This window comes from Heterodontus francisci, chromosome 12 (assembly GCF_036365525.1).
Source record: "Heterodontus francisci isolate sHetFra1 chromosome 12, sHetFra1.hap1, whole genome shotgun sequence".
NCBI classification, from domain to species: Eukaryota; Metazoa; Chordata; class Chondrichthyes; order Heterodontiformes; family Heterodontidae; genus Heterodontus; species Heterodontus francisci.
In genome coordinates this window covers 67649035-67667490 of record NC_090382.1, presented here as the reverse complement: position 1 = coordinate 67667490, position 18456 = coordinate 67649035, and the positions used below count along the sequence as shown (strand labels likewise).

Sequence of the window (18456 nt, the reverse complement as noted above, 5' to 3'; positions counted from 1 at the left end):
ACATCCTATGTGACTGTGGTCATCCTTCTTGACCTCTCTGCAGTCTTCAACATGGTTGACCACACCTCCAACTCCACTCGTCAGTCATCTATATGAGTGGGACTGCCCTCACTTGGTGCCATTTTTGTCTATCTAATCGTAGCCTCAGAATTACCTGCAATGGCTTCTCTTCCTGCTCCCGTACCGTTACCTCTGGAGTTCCTCAAGGACCTATCCTTTGCCCCTCCTATTTCTCATCTACATGCAGCTCTTGATGACATCATCTGAAAACATGAGGTTGGGTTCCACATGTACACTGACGACATCCAGCTTCATCTCACCAACACCACGTTTGATTCCACAACTATCTCTGATTTATCACACAGCTTGTCCGACATCCAGTCCTGGATGAGAAGAAAGTTCCTCCAACTAAATATTGGGAAGCCCATAGACATTGTCTTCGATCCAACACCACAAACTCCATTCCTTGGTCACCGATTCCATCACTTCCTCCAGTCGCTGTCTGAGCTGAACCAAGCCATTCACAATCCTGGTGTCCTATTTGAGATGTGTTTCCAAGCACATATCTGCTCCATCACAAAGACTGCACACTTTCGCCTCTAAAACATCACCAGTCTCCACCTCTGCCTCAGCTCATTGCTGCTGAAACCTCTAGACTTAACTACTCCAATGCTCTTCTGACTGGCCTCCCATCTCCCACCCTCCATAAACATGAACTCATCCAAAACTCTGCACCAAGTCCTGTTCATTCATTATTCCTATGCTTGCTTGCCTGCATTAACCCCCAGTCCAGCAATGCCTCAATTTTAAAATTCTCATCCTTCTTTTCAAAGCTGTCCATGGCCTCTCTATCTCGGTAACCTCCTCCAGCCCTACAACTCTCTGACCTCTTCTGCACCCCCAATTTAGTTGCTCCACCATTGTTGGCTGTGCCTTCAGCTGCCTGGGCCCTAGGCTCGAGAATTCCCTCTCAAACTCTCTCTGCTTCTGCAGCTCGCTCTCCTCCTTTACGCCACTCCTTAAAGCCTACCTCTTTGACTAAGCTTTTGGTCATGGGTCCGAACATCTCCTAATGTGGCTCGGTGTCAAATTTTGTTTGATAACTCTCCTGTAAAGTGCCGCGGGATGTTACTACTTTAAAGGCATATAAATACAAGATGTTGTCATTATTGTAAAAAAGGTATCCCAATTTACATAAAAACAAGAAATGCTGGAAATACTCAGCAGGTCTGGCAACATCTGTGGAGAGAGAAGCAGAGTTAACGTTTCAGGTCAGTGACCCTTCTTCAGAATGAGCAGATATTAGAAATGTGAAAGGTTTTTAGCAAGTAAAGTGGGGGTGGGGCAAGAGATAACAAAGGAAGTGTAGATGGGACAAGGTCACAGAGAATAACCAACCAGAAGGTCATGGAGAAAGGCAAACAATATGTTAATTGTGTGTTGAAATACAAAGCATTAGTACAGATAGGGTGTTAATGGACTGAAAACTTACCAGCCACAAGCAGAAACATACAAAAAAAGTGGGTAGGCAAACTGAACACTAAGATAAAATAAAATAAACACAAAAAAAAAAACTAAAAACAAAAGTAAAATGGGGGGCCCGTCATGCTCTGAAATTATTGAACTCAATGTTCAGTCTGGCAGGCTGTAGCATACCTAATCGGTAAATTAGATGCTGTTCCTCGAGCTTGCGTTGATGTTCACTGGAACACTGCAGCAATCCCAGGACAGAGATGTGTGCAGGGGGGAGTGTTGAAATGGCAAGCAACCCAGAAGCTCGGGGTCGTGCTTTCTATTTCCCTCTTGGTGTCTGATAAGAAAGCACGAACCCGAGCTTCCGTTTCAGATGGCATTTAAGAGTCAATCACATTGCTGTGGATCTGAAGTCACATGTAGGCCAGACCAGGTAAGGATGGCAGATTTCCTTCCCTCTAGGACATTAGTAAAATGTTATTCTTGGTGGGGCTAAATATGCTGGTTTCAGTCTTCCCAATGTTTAATTGGAGGAAATGGTGGCTCCTTCATCTCAGACATGCAATTTTACAGCAGGAAGTGACAGCTGAAAAAAGTGGTGGAAGTCAATAGCATACATATGGAAGCCAACTCCATTTACTTCACGTGAGTGTCCCATTCTCTATAGACCTAAACAGTGTCAACAGATTATTAAACTGTAGGGAGCTGATAACTGAGTCCGTTCCTGTACTCAAGCACGACACCCACATCCAGGGACCATTAGAACGCTTACTTTTGTCCTCTCGCCAGCTCAGAAGGTCTGAATCGTGGGGCCACGACTACTGTCTTAGTTGAAGCCATCCTACTCAATCCACAATGCTAACTGAACGTGGGAATCTTCCTGTTTCAAGCTCAGTTTTGTGTTGTTCTTAATGGGAAAAGGATAAACACAAAAAAAGCTTAACAAAACTCTATCTTGAGCTAACTGCATTGTTCTGCTGCAAACCTTTCCTTCCCCGACTGCGTTTGGAGGAAGTCTGGCACTTGAGGAGTTGCGCATGCTCACATCCTCTAAAGATGGCGGCTCCCGTGGACCTTGAGTTGAAGAAGGTAGAGACAGGCTGTGGTGGCTTATAGCGTGGCATTTGTATTCTCTTTCGATGATTCATTGTTGTCTTTAAGTTGCTAAAAGTAAAAATACACCTGTCAGGGAGCGTTTTTATCATTTGCTTTGTGTTCGGCGGCATTAAAAGCATGTAGGTGTTGCAGGCCCGTTTACAGTGAACGCTTCCTCACGCTGTCAAGTAGAAATATTCTATGTGTGTATAATCAACACCAGCAACAACAGTACTTCTGACTTTCCTGGACCGAGATATTTCTAAGAGCTTAAGTTTACAAGGTTTTGCCGCGTTCTGGCAAAAGCGCAATTCATTTCTCTAAGGAACTGTTGAAAAAACAGACCACTTTTATGTCAATGTAGCTGTTGACTTAACGTTGGGGAGGGTTTAAACTGAATTGATAGGGGGATGGGAACCTGAGAGAGTGCTCAGATTGGAGGGAAGCAAAACTGGTAACCTGTCGGGTGTGGGAAGCAGGAGCAAGTATCAGAGAGGAATACCAAGGTGCACAGAATACTGGGGGAGATAGATAGCACGAGAGTAGGGAATGGTAAGTTATTAGGTGGGGTCAGATTAAGGGAGAAAGTAATAAAGTCTGAATCAGGATTAATGTGCATGTATGTGAATGCACAGAGTGCTGTTAATGAGACTGGTGAGATATAGGTGCAGATTGCAATGTGGAAATATGATATTGTGGCTATAACAGAGACTCTTAAATATTCCTGGATACAAGGTGTTCAGGAAAGATGGGAAAGGGAAAAAAGGGGGAGGGGTGACAGTATTGATTAAGCAGAGCATTGCAGTGCTGGAGAAAAAGGATGTCCCAGAGGTGTCGAGGACAGAATCAATTTGGCTAGAGCTAAGGAACAAAAAAGGTGCAGTTACATTGTTCGGTGTTGTCTTTTGGCCACCAACTAGCGGGAAGGACGTGGAGGAACAAATTTGCAAGGAAGTTACAGAGAGGTGCAAAAATTATAGGGTAGTTATAATGGGGGACTTTAATTATCTAAACATAGACTGGGATAATATTGTAAAGGGCAGTGAGGGGCAAGAGTTCCTAGACTGTGTTCAGGAAAATTTTCTACAACAGTATGTTGCTAGTCCAATGAGAAAAGAGGCACTGCTAGATCTGGTTCTTGGGAATGAGGTGGGACAAGTGGATCAAGTATCAGTAGGAGAGCATTTAGGGGAGGGTGATCATTGTATCTTAAGGTTTAGGCTGGCTATGGAAAAGGACAAAGAGCAATCCAGGGTAAGAATAATTAACTGGGGGAAGGCCAACTTCAATGGGGTAAGAATGGAGCTGGGGCGAATAAATTGGAGGTAAAAGCTGGCAGGAAAACTGGCAGTTGAACAATGGGCTACCTTCAAAGAAGAGATAGTTCGGGCACAGTCGAGGTTTGTTTCCTCGAAGGGGAAAAGTAGGGTAAACCAATCCAAAGCTCCTTGGATGACAAAAGAGGTAGAGATTAAGATAAAGAAGAAAAAGTGTGCTTATGACAGATGCCAAATAGAAAATACTATTGAGAACCAGGCTGAATATGGAAGGTCCAGAGGGGAAATGAAAAAGCAAATGAAGCAAAGAGAGTGCATGAAAAGAGACTGGCAGTTAGCATTAAAGAAAATCCCAAAGTTTTCTGTAGGTATATAAATAGTAAAAGGGTGGCAAAAGGAGGAGTGGGGCCGATTATGGACCAGAAAGGGGATTTACATGTCGAGGCAGAGGTATTAAATGAAAACTTTGCATATGTCTTTACCAAGGAAGAAGATGCAACCCAGGCAATGTTGAAAGAGGAGGTAAGTCAGACACTAGAGCGGTTTAAAATTGATAAAGAGGAAGTATTAGGCTGTCTGTACTTAAAGTGGATTAAGAACCAGGACCAGATGAGATGCTTCCAAGGATACTGAGGGAAGTGAGGGTGGAAATCGTAAAGGCACTGACCATAATTTTTCAGTCGTCTTTAGACTCGGGGGTGGTGCCAGAGGACTGGAGAATTGCAAACATTACACCCTCGTTCAAAAAAGGGTGTAAAGATAAGCCCACCAATTACAGGGCAGTCAGTTTAACTTCGGTGGTGGGAAAACTTCTGGTAAAAATAATTTGGGACAAAATTAATAGTCACATGGACAACTGCGGGTTAATTAAGGAAAGCCAGCATGGATTTCTTGAGGGAAAATCATATTCAGCAAGTTAGTTAGAGTTTTTTGAAGAGGTAACAGAGAGGGTTGATGAGGGCAATGCTGTTGATGTGGTGTACTTGGACTTTCAAAACGCATTTGATACAGTGCCACACAACAGACTTGTGAGCAAACCTGTAGCTCATGGAATGAAAGGGATGGTAGCAACATGGATATGAAATTGGCTGCATGGTAGGAAACAAAGAGTAGTGGTTAATGGATGTTTTTCGGGCTGGAGGAAGCTTTATAGTGGAGTTTCCCAGGGGTCAGTGTTGGGATCCTTGCTTTTCCTGATATCTATTAATGACCTAGACCTTGGTGTACAGGGCACAATTTCAAAGTTTGCAGACGATACGAAACTTTGAAGCATTGTGAACTGTGAGGAGGATAGTGTAGAACTTCAAAAGGACATAGACAAGTTGGTGGAATGGGCAGACAGGTGGCAGATGAAGTTCAATGCAGAGAAATGTGAAGTGATTCATTTTGGTAAGAAGAACATGGAGAGACAATATAGAATAAATTCTAAAGGGGGTGCAGGAGCAGAGGGAGGTGGGTGTATATATGCATAAGTCATTGAAGGTGGTAGGACAGGTTGAACGAGCAGTTAATAAAGCATACAGTGACCTGGGCTTTATTAATAGGGGCATAGAGTACAAGAGCAAGGAAGTTACGTTGAACTTGTATAAGACACTAGTTCGGCCTCAGCTGGAGTATTACATCCAATTCTGGGCACCGCACTTGAGGAAAGACATGAGGGCATTGGAGGGAGTACAGAAAAGATTCACGACAATGGTTCCAGGGATGAGGAATTTCAGTTATGAAGATAGATTGGAGAAATTAGGACTGTTTTCCTTGAAGAAGAGAAGGCTGAGAGGTGATTTGATAGAGGTATTCAAAATCATGAGGGATCTGGACAGAGTAGATGGAGAGAAACTGTTCCCGTTCATGAAAGGATCGAGAACAAGAGGGCAGAGATTTAACGTATTTGGTAAGAGAAGCAAAAGTGACATGAGGAAAATCTTTTTCACACAGCGAGTGGTTAGGTCCGGAATGCACTGCCTGAGAGGCAGGTTCAATTGAAGCAATCAAAAGGGAATTAGACAGTTATATGAAAAGGAAGAATGTGAAAGGTTATGGGGAGAAGGCAGGGGAATGGAACTGAGGGAGTTGCTTTTTCAGAGAACTGGTGCGGACATGATGGGCCAAATGGCCACCTGCACTGTAATGATTCTGTGAATGTTTATTTTTACATGCAAATATTGTTTAAAAACAAAATGTTGGAAGCACACAATTAGTTTATCAATATAATAAAAACAGAAAGTGCTGGAAATTCTCAGGTCTGGCAGCATCTGTTGAGAGAGAAGCAGAATTAATGTTTAAGGTCTGTGACCTTTCATCAGAACTGGCAAAGGTTAGAAATGTAACAGGTTTTAAGCAAGTGAAGCAGGGGTGGGGGAAAAAAACAAAAGGGAAGGTGTGTGATAGGGCAAAGGGCAGGAGAGATTAACTGACAGTGATGTCATGGGGCAAAGGGAGTGTGCTAATGGTATGGTGAAAGACAAAGCATTAGTGCAGAGAGAGTGTTAATGACAGAATAATGAACAGCTCTGTCCAAAAGCAAATGGTAAAAAATGATGAAATAAAATAATAACAAAAGGCCAGTCATGCTCTGAAATTATTGAAGTCACTGTTCAGTCCGGAAGGCTGTAGAGTGCCTAATCAAAAAATGAGGTGCTGTTCCTCGAGCTTGCATTGATGTTGTCATGTTGGCGTCATTCTTGACAAGTGGGGGCCTATTGATTTTGTCAAGAACATTGATTTTAAACTGTTACTAGAGTGAAGAAAGGACTTGTTAAAACAGATCAGCCGTGGCTGGAAAATACATTTGCATATTAACAGACAGTGTTTGGAAGGACAAAACAGCCATTCCCTGACACACTCAACCTACAATGGATTTTTGATCACCAGACGTTGAAGGTGGGGGAGTTCAAATTCCAGGTTGACTGCTAAGATGGCCGAATATACAAACGAACATGGTCAAACCAGCTAGTCATGACTAACCTGCTGGGTAACTTGAGATTTTTGAATTTGTGCAAACAGTTTGGGCAGAAGGTCTGTTTGCTCCTAGACTGAGAAGATCTCTCTCCTGTTTGCTCCTTTCTCTTTCTCACATGCCTCTGAATCCACTGAAGGTACATGAACTCAAAGAGAGAAAAGTCTCCGACAGCGAACAAGGTTTAAGAAGAATACTGGGCCCCAATAAAAAGCAAGATCTACCGACAATCAAGGACTCTACAATGAGCTCAAAGAATCGTAACAAAAACTTCAGATATTACCTCAAACCTTTCTACATTATTTTTCTTCTGCTCTTCTCTGTCTCTATTTGCATGTGTGTATTGCATATGCATGCTAGCGTGGGCGTGTCGTGTATCCGTAGGCGTTAACCGAATTAGAGTTTAAGTTTAACAAATTCCAACTTTTCTTCTTTAAACCTAAGAAAGCCTGTTTGTGCTGGTTTCTTTGCCTTATAATTGGAAAGCGATGAACAAGGATTCACCAAGGGGGAGCTAAAAACACGGTGTGTTTAAAATTAAACCCTGTTACGGCAAGACCAGGTGAAGGTTGAGAGGGACCCCTAGACACCTTTATCACCTGGTCGTAACAATGTTCACTGGAACGCTGCAGCAGGCCAAGGACAGAAATGCAGGCATGGGAGCAGGGTGGTGAGTTGAAATGGCAAGGAACCGGAAGCTCGGGGTCATGCTTGCGGAGTTTATCAGTATGATCAGTATCTGAAAGAGAAAACAGATCATTTTGGGCGGGACCTTTCGTGGCTTTTTGCTGTTTTAAATGCTGATTGACTTTATTTCTTAAAGCATTTACTACTTTTATCTCCTTGATGAAGGGAAGATATTCATCATGGGGTATTTTTCATAGAGTCATAGTCATAGAGTTATACAACACAGAAACTGGCCCTTCGGCCCATTGTGACTGTGCCGGCCATCAAGCACCTATCTATTCTAACCCCATTTTCCAACTCTTGGCCTGTAGCCTTGTATGCTATGGCATTTCAAGTGCTCATCTAAATACTTCTTAAATGTTGTGAGGGTTCCTGCCTCTACCACCTGTTCAGGCAGTGTGTTCCAGATTCCAACCACCCTCTACATGAAAAACATTTTTCCTCAAGCCCCCTCTAAACCTCCTGCCCCTTACCTTAAATCTATGCCTCCGGTTATTAATCCCTCCGCTAAGGGAAGAGGTTTCTTCCTATCTACCCTATCTGTGCCCCTCATAATTTTGTATACCTCAATGAGGCCCCCCCCCCCACCCCCCCTCAGCCTTCTCTGCTCTAAGGAAAACAACCCTAGCCTATCCAGTCTCTCTTCATAGCTGAAATGCTCCAGTCCAAGCAACATCCTGGTGAATTCCCTCTGCACCCTCTCCAGTGCAATCACATCCTTCCGATAGTGTGGTGACCAGAACTGTACACAGTACTCTAGCTGTGGCCTAACTAGCGTTTTATACAGCTCCATCATAACCTCCCTGCTCTTATATTCTGTGCATCGGCTAATAAAGGCAAGTATCCCATATGCCTTCCTAACCACCTTATCTACCTGTGCTGCTGCCTTCAGTGATCTATGGACAAGTGTACCAAGGTCCCTCTGACCTTCTGTACTTCCTAGGGTCCTACCATCCATTGTATATTCCCTTGCCTTGTTAGTCCTCCCAAAATGCATCACCTCATACTTCTCAGGATTAAATTCCATTTGCCACTGCTCTACCCATCTTACCAGCCCATCTATATTGGCCTGTAATCTAAGGCTTCCCTCCTCATTATTTACGACACTACCAATTTTCGTGTCATCTGCGAACTTACTGATCATGCCTCCTATATTCACGTCTAAATCATTAATGTACACTACAAACAGCAAGGGTTCTAGCACCGAACCCTGCGGTGCACCACTGGTCACAGGCTTCCTATCACAAAAACAACCCTCGACCATCACCCTCTGCCTCCTGCCACTAAGCCAATTTTGGATCCAATTTGTCAAATTGCCCTGAATCACATGGGCTCTTACCTTCTTAACCAATCTCCCATGCGGGATATTATCAAAAGCCTTACTGAAGTCCATGTAGACTACATCAACTGCTTTACCGTCATCTACATACCTAGTCATCTTGAAAAATTCAATCAAAATTTGTTAGACATGATCTCCCCCAACAAAGCCATGCTGACTATCCCTGATTAATCCCTGCCTCTCCAAGTGGAGATTAATCCTGTCCCTCAGAATTGTTTCCAATAGTTTCCCTACAACTGATGTTAGACTCACTGGCCTGTAATTCCCTGGTTTATCCCTACTACCCTTCTTGAGTAATGGTACCACATTCGCTGTCCTCCAATCCTCTGGCACCTCTCCTTTGGCCAGAGAGGATTTGAAAATTTGTGTCAGAGACCCTGTAATCTCCTCCCTTGCCTCACATAGCAGCCTTGGATACATCTCATCTGGGCCTGGGGATTTATCGACTTTTAAGCCCGCTGAAGCTGCTAATACCTCCTCCCTATCAATGCTAATTTTAGAGTATATCGCAATCCCCCTCCCTGATCTCCACACCGACATTGTCTTTCTCCAAAGTGAACACAGATGAAAAGTAATCATTTAAAATCTCACCTACGTCCTCCGGCTCCACACACAGATTGCCACTTTGGTCCCTAATGGGCCCTACTCTTGCCCTGGTTATCCTCTTGCCTTTAATATACAAATTATAAAACGCCTTAGGATTTTCCTTTATCTTGCCCGTCGGTGTTTTTTCATGCCCCCTCTTTGCTCTCCTAATTACTTTTTTAAGTACCCCCCTACACTTTCTATACTCCTCTAAGGCCTCTGCTGTTTTCAGCCCTCTGAAGCTGCCATAAGCTTCTTGTTTTTCCTTATCCAATCCTCTATATCCCTTGACATCCAGGGTTCCCTGGACTTGTTGGTCCTACCCTTCACCTTAACGGGAACATGTTGGCCCTGAATTCTCACTATTTCCTTTTGAATGACTCCCACTGGTCTGATGTAGACTTTCCTACAAGTAGCTGCTCCTAGTTCACTTTGGCCAGATCCTGTTTTATTATATTGAAATCGGCCTTCCCCCAATTCAGTACCTTTATTTCTGGTCCATCTTTGTCCTTTGCCATAACTACCTTAAATCTTACAGAGTTATGGTCACTATCCCCGAAATGCTCCTCCGTCGACACTTCTACCACTTGTCTGGCTTCATTCCCTAAGATTAGGTACAGTATCACCTCTTCTCTTGTAGGACTTTCTACGTGCTGGCTCAAATAGCTGTCCTGGATACACTTTAAGAATTTTGCCCCCTTTAAGCCTTTTGCACTAAGACTATCCCAGTTCATATTGGGGAAGTTGAAATCCCCTACTATTATTACCCTATTATTTTTACACCTCACTGAGCTTTACCTACATATCTGCTGCTCTATTTCTCCCTGACTGTTTGGAGGCCTGTAGTACATGCCCAGCAAAGTGATTGCCCCCTTTCTGTTTTAAGTTCTACTCATATGGCCTCACTTGAGGAACCATCTATGATATCATCCCTCCTTACTGCAGGAATTGATTCCTTGGTCAATAGTGCAATGCCACCTCCTCTTTTACGCCACCCATTCCCCCCCCCGTCATGCCTGTAGATTCTATACCCCGGAATATTGGGCTGCCAGGCCTGCTCTTCCCTCAACATGTCTCTGTGATAGCAATAATATCATATTCCCATGTGTTAATCAATGCCCTCAATTCATCTGCTTTACTTGTAAGACTTTTTGCATTAAAATAGATGCAATTCAGCCTTACATTATTCGCTTGTGCTAGAGCAGGTCTATATTTTCCCATCAGTGTTTATTTCGTGCTCTTAATGTTTCATTAAGTTCTTAATTAACTCACTTTAAAAGATGCATTCAATGATCTTGATCCTGAGAAGATCATGTAACAATGACAAACTACCTAACTTTTTAAAAGCTTTTCTTCTCAGGATGTGGATGACATCAGTAAGGCTGCATTTATTGCTCATCCCTCATTGCCCTGAGAAACTGATGGCTTTCCCCTGGAATTGCTGCAGTCTGTTGGTGATGGTACATCCACAGTGGTGCTGGATAGAGAATTCCAGGATATTAACCAGTAATACTGATATATTTGTGTGTCTTAGGATGGTGTCAGGCCTGGAGAGGAACTTGGAGGCGATAGTGTTTCAGTTGCTGCTTTTGCTTTATTCGGTGGTAGAGGTTGCAGGGAAAGGGAGCACTGTCAATGTAACATTGGCACGCTGCTGTTGTGCATTATGTAGATTGGCATCCTGTGGCTTCAGTGTTACAGTGATGGAATAGGTGGATATTCACTCCAGTCGTGGGGGACCCATTTAGTCAACTGTAGTGTGCAATGAGTTATTTCAGTTAGCTGAAGCACGGTAGAATAAATAGTATATGTGCTAGATGGATTACATCACAGCTGCAATAATAAAGCCAAAACAGTTACTTTGGGCATTGAAATGCATCATGCATCAAGGATGCATATTAGCACAACCAATCACTGGCTCAAGAAAGTTGAATAAAAAAACCTTATCGCTTAAAACTGCATATTTTGCCAACAGTCAGAAATATCAGGGAGTTATTGCAAGCTTATAAACTTGAAGATCAATTAACCGTTGTTAACTTAGACATTAAACTGTTCAAACAAATGCATCCTTTAAATGAATATGAATTGAAAACCAAACTAAGTTACATTTATACCTGTTCTATTCACTTCTATTATCTCCCAGGAAGTAAACGACTTTTTGTAACCTAGACAAGTCAGCTCTTGAATGTTTTATGGCTTCTTCTAAAAATTATATATTTTTTTCTCTACCTCCTTCTGGAGGTGTGGATTCCTCCCATGAGTGGTGTGCCCCCTCTGGCAGCTTATCTTTGTGGACGTTGTTTGTGTCACGAGACTATTTTACTGCAGGAGCATTGTCTTTTGCAGAACGTTGGCCAGTTGGTTGGATGCATTGACTAATGTACTGTGTTTTAATTTAAATGCAAGATGAAAAAGGTTAGGTCCTTTTAATGCCTATGACTTACTAGTTTAAATTGAGGAGTTGGTTGAGTGAGGAGGTGGTTTATCTTCCATCAGAAACTAAGAATACGCTCTCCTAGGTGTGCTTAAAGTAACTTGGGTTGATTTCCAGAGATTCATGAAAAGAAAACAATTGATCCTTGGCATCATGTTCAATTCCTTATGGATTTCTGTGAAAAGCTGAAAGTTCAGTCATGTCATGTGATACTTAAGTCATAAAGGTATTTTTGACATAGCTACTGCAAGTTTGCAGAGAAATAATCAGAAATTAATGGCAAGAGAATTATGGGCAGGCGGAATTTTAACTCGGTAAACTTATTGGAGGATATGTCTAAAACAAAATACTATCTTCATAAACTGTAATGCTAATTAATGTTGTTATTAACTTTAAAGCCAAATACAGTCACACTTTAAATTCATTGCTGTGTACTTTCCTCAGGCTTTTGCGGAATTGCAGACCAAGGTGCTTGATACGCAGCAGAAAGTGAAACTTGCAGATTTGCAGATTGAACAATTAAATAGGACCAAGAAGCATGCGCATTTAACAGATGGAGAGATATCTACAATGCCAGCAGAAGCGCGCATGTACGAAGGTGTTGGTAGAATGTAAGTAATATTTTCTTGATCATCTAGAATGGAATTAATATTGAGTTCCAGCTATCTCAAAGAACAAACAGTACAGCACAGGAACAGGCCATTCGGCCCTCCAAGCCTGCGCCGATCTTGATGCCTGCCGAAACTAAAACCTTCTGCACTTCCGGGGACCATATCCCTCTATTCCCATCCTATTCATGTATTTGTCAAGATGCCTCTGAAACGTCGCTATCGTACCTGCTTCCACCACCTCCCCCGGCAGCAAGTTCCAGGCACTCACCACCCTCTGCGTAAAGAACTTGCCTCGCACATCCCCTCTAAACTTTGCCCCTCTCACCTTAAACCTATGTCCCCTAGTAACTGACTCTTCCACCCTGGGAAAAAGCTTCTGACTATCGACTCTATTCATGCAGCTCATAACTTTGTAAACCTCTATCATGTCACCCCTCCACCTCCGTCGTTCCAGTGAAAACAATCCGAGTTTATCCAACCTCTCCTCATAGTTAATGCCCTCCAGACCAGGCAACATCCTGGTAAACCTCTTCTGTACCCTCTCCAAAGCCTCCACGTCCTTCTGGTAGTGTGGCGACCAGAATTGCACGCAATATTCCAAGTGTGGCCTAACTAAGGTACTGTACAGCTGCAGCATGGCTTGCCAATTTTTATACTCTATGCCCCGACTGATGAAGGCAAGCATACCGTATGCCTTCTTGACTACCTTATCCACCTGCGTTGCCACTTTCAGTGACCTGTACGCCCAGATTTCTCTGCCTGTCAATATTCCTAAGGGTTCTGCCATTTACTGTATACTTCCCACCTGCATTAGACCTTCCAAAATGCATTACCTCACATTTGTCCGGATTAAACTCCATCTGCCATTTCTCCGCCCAAGTCTCCAACCGATCTATATCCTGCTGTATCCTCTGACCATCCTCAATAGGGTTGGCCCACTCAAGGACAGAGATGGGAATCTATGCGTGGAGCCAGAGGAAATGGGCGAGGAACTAAATGAGTACTTTGCATCAATATTCACCAAGGAGAAGGACTTGGTGGATGATGAGCCTCGGGAAGGGAGTGCAGATAGTCTCAGTCATCTCATTATCAAAAAGGAGGAGGTGTTGGGTGTCTTGCAAAGCATTAAGGTAGATAAGTCCCCAGGGCCTATGGGATCCACCCTATAATACTGAGGGAGGCAAGGGAAGAAATTGCTGGGGTCTTGACAGAAATCTTTGCATCCTCATTGGCTACAGGTGAGGTCCCAGAGGACTGGAGAATAGCCAATGTTGTTCCTTTGTTTAAGAAGGGTGGCAAGGATAATCCAGGAAATTATAGGCCGGTGAGCCTAACGTCAGTGGTAGGGAAACTATTAGAGAGGATTCTTCGGGACAGGATTTACTCCCATTTGGAAACGAACGAACTTATTAGCGAGAGACAGCATGGTTTTGTGAAGGGGAGGTCGTGTCTTACTAATTTGATTGAGTTTTTTGAGGAAGTGACGATGATTGAAGAGGGAAGGGCGGTGGATGTTGTCTATATGGAATTTAGTAAAGCCTTTGACAAGGTCCTGCATGGCAGACTGGTGCAAAAGGTGGAGTCACACGGGATCAGAGGTGAGCTGGCAAGATAGATACAGAACTGGCTCGGTCACAGAAGACAGAGGGTAACAGTGGATGCGTGTTTTTCTGAATGGAGGGATGTGACTAGTCGTGTTCCGCAGGGATCAGTGCTGGGACCTTTGCTGTTTGTAGTATATATAAATGATTTGGAGGAAAATGTAGCTGGTCTGATTAGTAAGTTTGCGGACGACACAAAGGTTGGTGGAGTTGCGGATACTTATGAGGATTGTCAAGAGGATTCGGGAGGCTATAGATCGGTTGGAGACTTGGGCGGAGAAATGGCAGATGGAGTTTAATCCGGACAAATGTGAGATAATGCTTTTTGGAAGGTCTAATGCAGGTGGGAGGTATACAGTAAATGGCAGAACCCTTAGGAGTATTGACAGGCAGAGAGATCTGGGCGTACAGGTCCACAGGTCACTGAAAGTGGCAACGCAGGTGGATAAGGTAGTCAAGAAGGCATACGGCATGCTTGCCTTCATCGGTCGGGGCATAGAGTATAAAAATTGGCAAGTCATGTTGCAGCTGTACAGAACATTAGTTCGGCCACACTTAGAATTTTGCGTGCAATTCTGGTCGCCACACTACCAGAAGGATGTGGAGGCTTTGGAGAGGGTACAGAAGAGGTTTACCAGGTTGTTGCCTGGTCTGGAGGGCATTAGCTATGAGGAGAGGTTGGAAAAGCTCGGATTGTTTTCACTGGAACGACAGAGGTGGAGGGGTGACATGATAGAGGTTTACAAGGTTATGAGCGGCATGGACAGAGTGGATAGTCAGAAACTTTTTCCCAGGGTGGAAGAGTCAGTTACTAGGGGACATAGGTTTAAGGTGCGAGGGGCAAAGTTTAGAGGGGATGTGCGAGGCAAGTTCTTTACACAGAGGGTGGTGAGTGCCTGGAACTTGCTGCCAGGGGAGGTGGTGGAAGCAGATGCGATAGCGATGTTTAAGAGACATCTTGACAAATGTATGAATAGTAAGGGAATAGAGGGATATGGGCTCCGGAAGTGCAGAAGGTGATAGTTTCGGCAGGCATCAAGATCGGCGCAGGCTTGGAGGGCCGAATGGCCTGTTCCTGTGCTGTACTTTTCTTTGTTCTTTGTTCAACACTATCCGCAACTCCACCAACCTTTGTGTCGTCCGCAAACTTACTAATCAGACCAGCTACATTTTCCTCCAAATCATTTATATATACTACAAACAGCAAAGGTCCTAGCACTGATCCCTGCGGAACACCACTACTCACATCCCTCCATTCAGAAAAACACCCATCCACTGTTACCCTCTGTCTTCTGTGACCGAGCCAGTTCTGTATCCATCTTGCCAGCTCACCTCTGATCCCTTGTGACTTCACCTTTTGCACCAGTCCGCCATGGGGGACCTTGTCAAAGGCTTTACTAAAGTCCATATAGATAACATCCACTGCCCTTCCTTCAGCAATCATCTTTGTCACTTCCTCAAAAAACTCAATCAAATTAGTGAGATATGACGTCCCCTTCGCTAATAAGTTCGTTTGTTTCCAAATGGGAGTAAATCCTGTCCTGAAGAATCCTCTCTAATAATTTCCCTACCACTGACGTAAAGCTCACCGGCCTATAGTTTCCTGGATTATCCTTGCTACCCTTCTTAAACAAAGGAACGACATTGGCTATTCTCCAGTCCTCTGGGACCTCAGCTGTAGCCAATGAGGATGCAAAGATTTCTGTCAAGACCCCAGCAATTTCTTCCCTTGCCTCCCTCAGTATTCTGGGGTAGATCCCATCTGGCCCTGGGGACTTATCTACCTTAATGCTTTGTAAAACGCCCAACACCACCTCCTCTTTGATAATGAGATGACTGAGACTATCTACACTCCCTTCCCTAGGCTCATCATCCACCAAGTCCTTCTCTTTGGTAAATACTGATGCAAAGTACTCATTTAGTACCTCGCCCATTTCCTCTGGCTCCACACATAAGCTTCCCTTCTCTGTCCTTGAGTGGGCCAACCCTTTCTCTGGTTACCCTCTTGCTTTTTATATACGTATAAAAAGCCTTGGGATTTTCCTTAATCCTGTTTGCCAATGACTTTTCATGACCCCTTTTAGCCCTCCTGACTCCTTGCTTAAGTTCCTTCCTACTGTCTTTATATTCCTCAAGGGATTCGTCTGTTCCTAGCCTTCCAGCCCTTACGAATGCTTCCTTTTTCTTTTTGACTAGGCTCACAATATCCTGCGTTATCCAAGGTTCCCGAAACTTGCCAAACCTATCCTCTTCCTCACAGGAACATGCTGGTCGTGGATTCTAATCAGCTGACGTTTGAAAGACTCCCACGTGTCAGATGTTGATTTACCCTCAAACAGCCGCCCCCATTCTAAATTCTTCAGTTCGTGCCTAATATTGTTATAATTAGCCTTCCCCCAATTTAGCATCTTCACCCGAGGACTACTCTTATCCTTATCCACAAGTACCTTAAAACTTATGGAATTATGGTCACTGTTCCCGAAATGTGCCCCTACTGAAACTTTGACCACCTGGCCGGGCTCATTCCCCAATACCAGGTCCAGTACCGCCCCATCCCTAGATGGACTATCTCCATATTGTTTCAAGAAGCCCTCCTGGATGCTCCTTACAAATTCTGCCCCATCCAAGCTCCTAGCACTAAGTGAGTCCCAGTCAATATAGGGGAAGTTAAAATCACCCACCACTACAACCCTGTTACCTTTACATCTTTCCAAAATCTGTCTACATATCTGCTCCTCTACCTCCCGCTGGCAGTTGGGAGGCTTGTAGTAAACCCCCAACAACGTGACTGCACCCTTCCTATTCCTGAGCTTCACCCATATTGCCTCGCTGCATGACCCCTCCGAGGTGTCCTCCCGCAGTACAGCTGTGATATTCTCCTTAACCAGTAATGCAACACCCCCACCCCTTTTACATCCCCCTCTATCCCGCCTATCTCCTATCCTACTGTTGCTTTTTAAAAGTTTGTTCCCCTTTTTAGTTTTTCCTCTGCCTTGCTTTACTTATGAACCAAGAAGAGAGTTTCTAGTTTCAACTGTACTGCTGAGAAGAGAATAGGTATTTCATTAGCGGATCGGGGGAAATTACCAGCTGTTAATTCCTATTCTTGCGCATCTCTTGGTGTAAAGCAGGATTTATGGAGGCTTCACACCAGATCTTCTTGACAGGAGATGTGCATAACAGGGAAAACAGAAGAAAATATAATTTTCTGTGTTTCAAATTTATTACAAGAAAGTAAAATTTGGAAGTAAACAGCTGGTGCCAGTAAAAGGACCATGAAGCTGTTGGATGTTGCAAAAACCCACCTGGTTCACTAATGTTGTTTAGGGACAGAGATCGGCTGTCCTTGTTCTGTTTGGCCAATGTGTGATTAGTCCAACACCATTAAACTACCAATTCTTAAACTGCCCTTTGAAGTCCCTTAGAAATACATTTAGTTGTATCAGATTACTAGAAAGAAATAAAACTGGATGCAAAACTTGGCTGAGACCGAGGCTTTTAATCAGGACACAATAAAGGCACCACCAGCCCAATTTACCCTGCAGAGTCCTCCTTAGTAACATCTCGTGCCAAAGTTGGGAGCGTTGTCCCACACACTAGTCAAGCAATAGCTTGATATAGCCATACTCACCCATAAGTCTACACTCGAGTCTTCCCATCACCATCCCTGCATATATTCTGTTCTACCGGCAGCACATATCCCCAGAAATGTGGGCACAATGTATACAGTTAAGGGGAGTGGCCTTGCGACTCCTTAACATTTATTCTGGACCTCATGAAATCTTGTAGCTTCAGTTCAAATATGGGCAAGGAAACCTCCTGCTGAATACCACTTACTGAGCTTCCTCAGCTGATGAATGAATGTTTGGAGGAAGCAATGAGGATAGCAAGGACATAGAATGTATTCTGGGTAGGGGAACTTCAGTATCCGTCACTAGTGCCCTACGATTTTCACATATTTAAATTGTAAATTTCACGGTGTTGCAACAAACCATGAAAATTATCAATTTAAAACAAGAGTCTGAAAGCCATCGCAGCAGAAAGAGAGCATCTGACACTGCATTGCTGGGTTTTGCACATTGCGTTGAATGAATGCCTGCAGCTTCGGGTGATCAAGTTTTTCCAATGGTATGTTAGCACTTGCAAAAGGCATCCACAAGTTCCATTGTAACCAACTGATGATTTGCTGAGCTCTCCGATTTCTTAAAAAGAGATGAAATTGTTGCTTGTTCTGTTCCATGTTCCTTTTCCAGCAGTGCGGTGTCGGATGCTCTCTTTCTGCTGCGATGGCTTTCAGACTCGAAGTGGCGCTGAACTGTTGCCCACTGTTTGTGATCTAACAAAACATTGCAGCTTGTACAAAACCATATTCCACCATCGGCATGCAGAATTTGGCTT

General features: G+C 43.7%; 1 protein-coding gene across 1 annotated transcript in view; it reads left to right on the top strand.

Annotated features, from left to right (window-relative positions):
- The first annotated feature begins 2463 nt into the window (after positions 1 to 2463).
- Positions 2464 to 18456, top strand: part of pfdn1 (prefoldin subunit 1) — a 142884-nt gene continuing 126891 nt past the window's right edge. Inside the window, exons 1-2 of the mRNA XM_068043545.1 lie at positions 2464 to 2562; positions 12291 to 12457. Coding sequence (XP_067899646.1) covers positions 2530 to 2562; positions 12291 to 12457 — 200 coding nt within the window. The 5' untranslated portion in view covers positions 2464 to 2529. The remainder of the gene's footprint in view (positions 2563 to 12290; positions 12458 to 18456) is intronic.